The sequence below is a fragment of the Populus euphratica genome, unplaced genomic scaffold (assembly GCF_000495115.2).
Source record: "Populus euphratica unplaced genomic scaffold, PopEup_1.0 scaffold679.1, whole genome shotgun sequence".
Classification (NCBI taxonomy): Eukaryota; Viridiplantae; Streptophyta; class Magnoliopsida; order Malpighiales; family Salicaceae; genus Populus; species Populus euphratica.
The window spans coordinates 17,851-26,875 of record NW_011500553.1 but is presented as its reverse complement, the minus strand read 5'-3'; the positions used below and the strand labels follow the sequence as shown (position 1 = coordinate 26,875).

Below are 9,025 nucleotides of genomic sequence, written 5' to 3'. Positions count from 1 at the left end.
AATTCACCGAACATCTATATTAATAATATTAAAAAGATATATATGTGGATAATTTTACACTCACTCTCAGCGAGCAGCTCCCTTGGATTATATGGAGTAGGTACATATGTTTATGATAAGATCATTTAGATTAATGCTGAGTAATAGAACAATAATTAAGAGGAAATTATTTCTTGCTATATGTGGGTCCTGACTCCTTGACCACTGCTGTGTGTTGTTTTTATTTTATAAATATATACTTGTGTTTGTTATGTATATGTTATTTTTATAACATGAAATAGCTCTGAGTTAACTTTAAAATATTGAGATGAAGTCTATTTCTTTAACCAATAAGAAATTAGGTTATTCAATGTAAACTAATTTATATTAATTGGACAGCTCTGTACATGAAAAAATAAATGATAAAAAATAAAACTAAGAAAATTAAATCATACATTGCCACAACGCTTAAGGGTTTTTGTTTTATTTATTTATTATTATTACCATTTGGAGAAAATAGTTAGAAGTTAGGGTACGCGTTGGTTGTTCATTTCTACAAGAATATGTTGTGCATATTTTTGTTTTTTTGGTTGAAACAGTAGTTTAAAAGTTTTAAGTTTTTCTTAAAATGTCTTAATATATAAATATATAAATATTATTTTATAAACATCAGCAAAGCTACCAGGATACAACTCTAAAAGATCTCGGTGCTGACCGACAGCGTAACGGCGTCGATAAGCATTGAAGGGTGACACGCGGCGGTGGGTGCTTATTGACGGTATTGTCCTTGGGAGTAGCAGAAGACTGCTTTGTTACGGGTACTCGAAGGAGGACAAAATAACTGGCCGGAATGGATAAGAAGCCCACCGGCTATCTCTCACTCTCTCTCAATTTTGAAAATCCATTTAATTAAATTTTAAATGGGAGACTTTATCCTAACATTTATTTTTATTTTTATTTTTAACATTGAATCATCGTAATTTGTAAAAACTTTTAATTGGCTAATGGTTAATAAGTGATTCTCCTCCTTTTTTTTTCTTGTCTGAATTCTCAAATTCCTTTACAGAACGAAGACAGAAAACAGAAAACATAACTTACTACACAAATTAATATTAATAAGAAAAATACTGAAACATCAAAAAAGTTTTTCTCTTTTCAATATAAAATTCATCAACTTTGTTTGGAAGGAAAGAAATATGATAATGCAAAAAAATATTTCATTGGATAAAAATAATATGCTCAAGACTATTATTTAATCTATTCAACATATTTATTTTTGGGTTTTGAAAGCATTTTAAAAAAATATATTTTTTTTTTTATTTTTTTTCGAAAGCATTTTAAAAAAATATAAATTTTATTTTATGTTATTTATTTAAAATTAATAATTTTTTATATTTTCAGATTATTTTGATAAGTTGATATAAAAAATATTTTTTTAAAAAAATAAAAAATATTATTTGAATATATCTTTAAATAAAAAATATTTTATAAAATAATAATAATTACACTTAAAAAAACACTAAAAAAATTATCAATTACAAAAAGCTGTTAGTAATTATATTTTTTTTTTATTAGGGTTTGAAAGCCTACTAACAACACTTGTGGTGCAGAGATAAATTTTTTGTATTTTTTTAAAAAAAATTAGAATTTGATTTTTTTTGTTGTTAATAATATTTTAACTTCTATTTTTATTATTTTTATTTTTATTTTTTATTTTAACTTTTATTTTTATTATTTTTATTTTTAATTTTTATTTTTAAACTTTTATAAGGGTGTTACTGATTTTTATTTTTATCATTTTATCTAAATTACAACTTCTTTTTATTTTATTTTATGAATATTTTTTTTAAATTTAACTTTATAATTTTTTTTAATATTTTTTTATTTATATTATTTAAAACATATGTTTAATGATTTAACTCAATATTTATTACTCGTATTATTTGTATATTATATTAATTTAAGTCAATTTAATTTTTTTTTAATTTTTTTGTTAAATTATCCTTTTTACTCTTGAAAAAATAATTATTTTCCAAGTTAGTATATTTTATTTATTTATTTACTATCATTATTTATTTATTTTTATTATATAATTAAAATAAAATTAGTTTATTTAATCTATGAAGGCTGTAACTCGAAACAGATAGTTTTCTTTTTTCTTTAAAATGAATTTCCGGCACCAAAACAACATTTTTTTTTTATTCCTCCACGTTGACAGCGACTATTTATGCTTTTCAACCACGTGTGTCTCAGCAAACCCATCTTCAGGACACAGGCGTTTAGCGCGTGTAGGTGTAACTCGCCTTCTATGTAACCTCCTCCTTCATTCCCAATCACAACTCCCTTCCAAACCCAACTCTCTTTTCTTTCTCTTTGATTTTCTGAGCAACCAAACAACAACAATGTTTCGTCTAAGCAATAACTTGGTAGGAATCCTGAACTTCATTACATTCCTGCTCTCAATCCCCATCCTGTGGGCAGGGATCTGGTTAAGAAACAAAGGAGCATCCGAATGTGAGAAATTCCTCGACACTCCAGTTATAGTTCTTGGTGTCTTCCTCTTAGTTGTCTCACTAGCCGGTCTAATTGGCGCGTGTTGTGGCGTGTCATGGCTCCTCTGGATTTACCTCGTAGTCATGTTTCTCCTCATTGTCGTCCTCTTCTGCTTCACGATTTTTGCTTTTGTGGTGACCAACAAAGGTGCTGGTAAAGTTTTGTCTGATAAAGGGTATAAAGAGTATAGGCTGGGTGATTATTCGAATTGGTTGCAGAAGAGAGTGACCAGTGGGAAGAATTGGAACAAGATTAAGAGTTGCTTGATCGATGCTAAGATTTGTAGTGATTTTCAACAGAGATATTTGAATGATACTCTCACCGTTCTCTATACTCGCCATCTATCTGCTCTTCAGGTTTTCTTTTTAATTTTTTCTAGTCTCTATACTCTCATTTTGTGGGATATTTTATTTTTTTCACTTTGTTATTGTTTGATTTTGCGTTATTGTTGTTGTTGAGATCTAAGTTTCAGTTGTTACGAAGAAACAATCTTTATTTATCTTCCTTTTGATGAATTTTTCTTCTGTGTGTTTATTATGGTATTTTTTCTCTTACTACCATTAGTATTTTTGTTTTTAATCTCCTGTTGGAGAAACGACATGTCACTCGTGAGTCATGATGAATCCCTGGTCGTCTGTATAATTTATTCTCTATTGTTTCTAGTTTATTTTAGCTGGAGAGAGAAAAGCAAGAGCACTTTTAGGTGGAGAATATGATTCTTTTTTGTGGATTCTAGTTATCACATGTTGTTTTAGTTATGTGGGAATTCTTCATAGATAAGAGCAGAACTTTATTTAGGATAAAAGAGAAGCATCTGGGCTACTTCTTTACACACACACACACACACACTTTACATATTCCTGTGTGGAGATATATGAATGAAATATACCCCTTTCGCTTAACTTTGCTTATGCTTTTGCTTGAGTTGTAAGTTGGGAAAAATGACCCTGTTTTATTTCTCAATTACCATTGTTTATTTTACTTTGGATTAGCACAAATTTTTATTTATTTATTTATTTATTATTATTATTATTTTTTTATCGTCTACTAATTGTTTTCACATGGGGCGGTGGGGTCTCTATTCCTTTATGGCCTTTCACAGCCTTATGAACTGAGTTGTTGCTGTTTTGTGTTTGTATGCGTGCACCGGGACCTTTCAGTGTAAATGCGGAAGTTCATTTTTATGGTTTTGGGAATTGTTGTAGATGTTTTTTCCTTTTCTTTTGTATTCAAGGCAATGGCAGAGCAATATGAACTTTGATTACCCTAGGACAAGAGAATGCAGATTCGTTTCTTTTAGCCAAATGGGGTTATTATCAATCCTAAATAATTCATTTAGTTGATATGTGATCTTTCTATAGTTGGATTACTTCTATGAAATCTTGGTAATTAGCTATTCCCCAAAGCTGACATAGATATAACAACTACGTTTATTTAGATATTGCAGTAGACTTCCTCTTTATGAAGTGCTGACAATACTGGGCTCTGATGTTGTTTCTTTGTGGTTTTGCAGGCTGGCTGCTGTAAGCCACCGGATAGCTGTGGCTTTACTTATCAAAATCCGACTACTTGGGACAAGACTACAAATGTCACCTCCGATCCTGACTGTAATGCGTGGGATAATCAGTCAAATGTTCTCTGCTTTAACTGCAACTCTTGCAAGGCTGGGCTGCTGGACAACCTCAAGAGTGATTGGAAGAAGGTGGCTGTTATCAACATTATATTCCTTGTGTTCCTCATCATTGTGTACTCCATTGGATGCTGTGCATTCAGGAACAACAGAAGCGAAAATGCTTACTTTGCTGGATGGAAGCACACTTAACTTGGGAGAATTCTACTTGCAGCCGGCATGGATGCAGAAAGTAACGCGTAGGATTAGTTGTCGGCAGCTTACTTATGTGCCGCCCACTCTGTTATATATATTTTCCTTTTCTGCAGGTGTTTTCTTGTATAGCATGTGTATGCCTTTCTTTTAGTATCCTTGTGAACATATTGGCTTTCTATGCCTCATATGATACGGAGTTCATATTTTCTAAATCTGCGACTTTGTTTTGATCATTCTTCTCTGATTAGCATTAAATTAGCTTAATGCATTCAGACAATGCATTAATTTAATATGCGTACGTTGTTTTTTGGGCCTTACATTCTGAATCAGCTTTTAATACAAGTCCTTTAATAGATTTATTACCTTGGAGTGGTGCAGACAGTGCAGTGATTGCTGATAAAAGACAAGCTCAGAGAAACTGGTTTCTTCTGCAAATATGTGCAGTGAAGTCAATGCTGGTGTATTAGTTATATATATATATATATATATATATATATATATGCTAATACTAAAAAAAAAGAATATTATATTAATATATTTATAAATAAAATAAAGAATATTATAATATTATATTAATATATTTATAAATAAAAAAAATACTTCAAAGAACTATTCAAGTAACAGTCTAATGGTAGTTGGATATGCATCGGGGCCATTTCTTATTCCAGAACGTGGAGAGATGTGAGAAAACGATAAAAAAAGGTTAGATATTTCTCTATGGCAAGCAGTGGTTGATTGCGAATGAGAACATTAGGAAGGAAGCTATCTTGACTTTTCTCGAGGCTCATTTTATGTATGGCGATGATAGCCGGAGCTGAAATTTGCATGAGATATTTGTTTGGTTATCTGATTGTTTAGAAGGAACACATTGAATAATTTTTATATATTTCAAGATATTTATTTTCGATATATATCCATGGTCTCATATTGTATGTAACATTTAATTATTTAATCAAATACAAACTCACCATATCTAACAGTATACATCTTAGAATATATATACACAAATTAAAAAATATTCAAAATCATTTAAAAAGATAAAAAATATTATTATTAATTGAATTGAAATTTCAAATGATAGGGATGAATAGATATATTTTTTTAAATGATAAGAAATATCTCAGATATACAAGACAAAAAACAAAAAAAATCTAGAGATTGTATAGCAACAAAGTCAAAACTATAATTTAATATATTTAAATAAAAAAATAAATTAAAAATAAATTTTTACCAAACTCTCAAAATATCTACGTACAAACAAACATAGAACACCAATTTGTTGTAAAAATTGATAATAAAATAAGAAAAAAAATATTTTTTTAACTTTGTTTATTTTTATGTTCTAAAAGTATTTGTAAAAAAATTTTAAAATTTTATTATATTTTAAAATTAATATTTTTTAGTGTTTTTAAATTTTTTAAATATTTTTTAGTATTTTTAGATTATTTTATTGATGTAAAAAATATTTTTTAAAAAATAAAAAATATTATTTTAATATATTTTTAAATATAAAATATTTTAAAAAATAATATATAAATAACAAATCTTAATCATTGCACCTTGTGTTTATTATATGCTAAAAGACCATACATTGAGTCCAGTGGTGAATTATTATGGTCCCTGATGAGTCATGGCGCACGTTTGACATCCACTTTCTCGTGGAGGGTCCCATTCTCCAATCATGCACTTAGCTAATTCATTTGTGTTGTCGCATGTCTCAGATCCTTCCATTTGTCATGGCTAAATTAAAAAGAATCAAAAGGCATTTTTTAATTTTAGAATAAAATATATAAAAACTTAAGATCTTGATTATTAAATGGCGCGACTGATCTTCTTGGAAAATATTAAGGGTGGGGTGCAGGTGCATATCTTATTTTTATAAGTCTTCACAACTGATCTTCTTGGAAAATATTAAGGGTGCCGGTGCATATCTTATTTTTATAAGTCTTCATGGAGCCATTGCAGTCAGGGGCGGAACAAGAAAAAAGAATTAAGGGGGCCAAATTAAAAATTAAGGGGATAAAGTTAAATTTTCAATTATTCTTAAAATATTTACAAGGAAAGGGTTAGAGAATTTTTTTTTTATAGGGGCCGAGATCCCCTGCCTCCGCCACCGATTGCAGTAGATATCAAAATTTTAATTACAGACCTTAATTCTAAAATAAAAAAATAAAAAAATCAAGGCATTTCCTTGTGTTGTTTCTAATACAGTGTCTGAAGATTCTGAACCCTCCCTCCTCTACCAGCGGAGCGAGCTTGTGAGAACCCGGCTCGGCATGGGTCCACAAACATATGCCGCAATGCTTGCAGCCATGGGCTAACATGTTGATATCTCTTCTGCAACGTATACACCATAACAATGTCTTTGTACCATGAAAGGAAGAAAAACAGCATGAGAATTAAAGTATGTTTGTTAACGTGATAGATTTCACGTTTACAGTGAATCACAGTTAACAATTTGTTTGGTTCCAAATAAAGTTGAGTTTGGTGAAGCGGATCACACATAAATTTATAAATTTAGGTTGAATTAAAACGCAATTAATTGCACAGCAGTGTATACAAGCTTTTTAGTTGGGGTTCTTAAATTTTCTTTGATGTTTTCCCAGGGCTACCATAAAAGTCCCCGCCCTGCTCGTCTTCTACCATTTGTTAAAGAAGAAAGGCAAAAAATGGAGAAGCCAGATCTGATCAATAGAGAAACCAGAGCAATCATGTACACAGTATTCTCCAAGCTCTTGCTATAATCACAACTCAAGCCTTCAAAAAAGGCACTAAACACTAACATTTTGCGCAGCGCTAATTACATCTACAACGACACCATCAAACTTCTTCCTTATTTCAGTGAGTTAGATGCATTCATTGTTAACTGTGCTAATTACTTCATTTTATTTGTTATGATTATCGATATGTTGTTGCCATGTTCAAAGTGTGGATTTGGTTAGTTTAGCTGAAAATGGGCATATCACATGAAAAGGAGCTGGTAGAATGGAAAATACATTGTTTCTTTTAACTTTTCTGGCTTATTTTATTATTGGCTTACTTCAAGGAATTCACTGTGCATGTAATTGTTGGTTTATTAATTCATGATAGAATGCAATGACTAATTGTTTTTTTTTTTTTTTGCTTCTAGAATGGGTTCTAGCAATTTGTACTTTTTATACAGTAATTGTTTTTTTTTTTAAATTTTGGACATGATTCATAATAGATCTGCAAATATATATTATTACTGTTGTTAGTGAATTAACCAACAAAATGTTGACATTAATATGTCATAATAGTCTCTATACAATTTAATTATCTTTAGTTCATTGTTATGAAAAATGGTTTTCACTTACAATTGAAGTGGTCTTTTCATGCCACTCCTAGAGTTGGTTTATCTATACTTCTGCAATGCTCCTCCAACTTACCTCGTGTAAGGAAAAATGATAATACTTGAGAGATTATAAGTCTGAATAAATGATTAACCGGAGCACATGACTGAAATTTTATAGAATAGTGGGGCAGCGGGCAATGACTACTTGTTGTTCATCATCACTATTATTTTTATACGAGTATCATGTTCTTGGTTTTATATTCTTAAGGTAGTTAAGAATTAAAAGAATAAAGTTCAATAAATTGTTTACAATGGCTTGGAGAGCTAGCCATTTTAAATTTATTGTACTATAATGCAATTTTTGTCACTTTCTCTTCTGTTTTATGATTGTGTTTGTTTGTGAAACTCATGATCTATAAATTCTACGATTTTTGACCAAAAAAATGTTTTTCTATAGTGTTTCGATGCTTACTTAAAATTATAATTAAAGGCTTTTCTATAGTGATTTTTTAAAAATACAATAAGGACTTTTGTTATTAATTTTGTACTCATACTATTCTTTGTATCAATTTTACCACTAAACTATTTTAATTTTTCAATTAAGGACTTTTGTTAGAAATTTTAAGAGGAAAAAAAAGGGTTTAAAACAATAAAACAATGCTAAAAAATAAGGTAATAAAGAATGTCAAATTTTATAAAAATAATGTAAAATTAACCAATCCCAAACACTTTTTATATAGAACTTTATGAACCAAAAGTTAATGAACATCCCTTGCTAATAAGTTTAACCACAATAAACAAAATTTAAACATGAATATTTTTGGATTTAAATCAAGTTGCTTTTGAATTAAAAAATCTATTCATGTACTATTGAAATAGCTATGGAAAAACTAATCAAATATTTTCTTTTATAGACCACACAAACCAATGATTTGAAATAAATAATTTTTCATAGATTAGACTCAAGTTTAAATTTTATATAGAAAAAAATAATTTTTTATAATTCAAAATATTATTTTATAATAAACCTAAATCTAGGCCCAACCTGAAACCAAAACATGAGCTATTGCGCACAAGTGTAATTAAGTCCAAAAACCTACTTTGTTTAGGATCTTTTTCCTTAAAAGGTGAGATTATTGTTTTATATAATTTTAACTTTTTAACTTTTTAGTTTGAAAAGTTTTGTTTATTCCTTTTATATAGAATAAAGGTTTTTAAGAGAGGATTGAGTTTCATATATATATATATGTAAATTAAAATTTTTTAAAATTTTTTATTTATTTATTTATAATTTATTTAAATCAAATTAATATTTTATGTTAAATAGTTTATATAAGTAGACCCTACTATTAATT

General features: G+C 28.9%; 1 protein-coding gene across 1 annotated transcript; it reads left to right on the top strand.

Annotated features, from left to right (window-relative positions):
• Positions 1-2,250: 2,250 nt before the first annotated feature.
• Positions 2,251-4,590, top strand: LOC105115353 (tetraspanin-8-like). Its single transcript, XM_011012203.1, has 2 exons — positions 2,251-2,888; positions 4,046-4,590. The coding sequence occupies exons 1-2, from the start codon at positions 2,382-2,384 to the stop codon at positions 4,352-4,354; spliced, it is 816 nt and encodes a 271-aa protein (XP_011010505.1). The 5' UTR covers positions 2,251-2,381; the 3' UTR covers positions 4,355-4,590.
• The last annotated feature ends 4,435 nt before the right edge of the window (positions 4,591-9,025 follow it).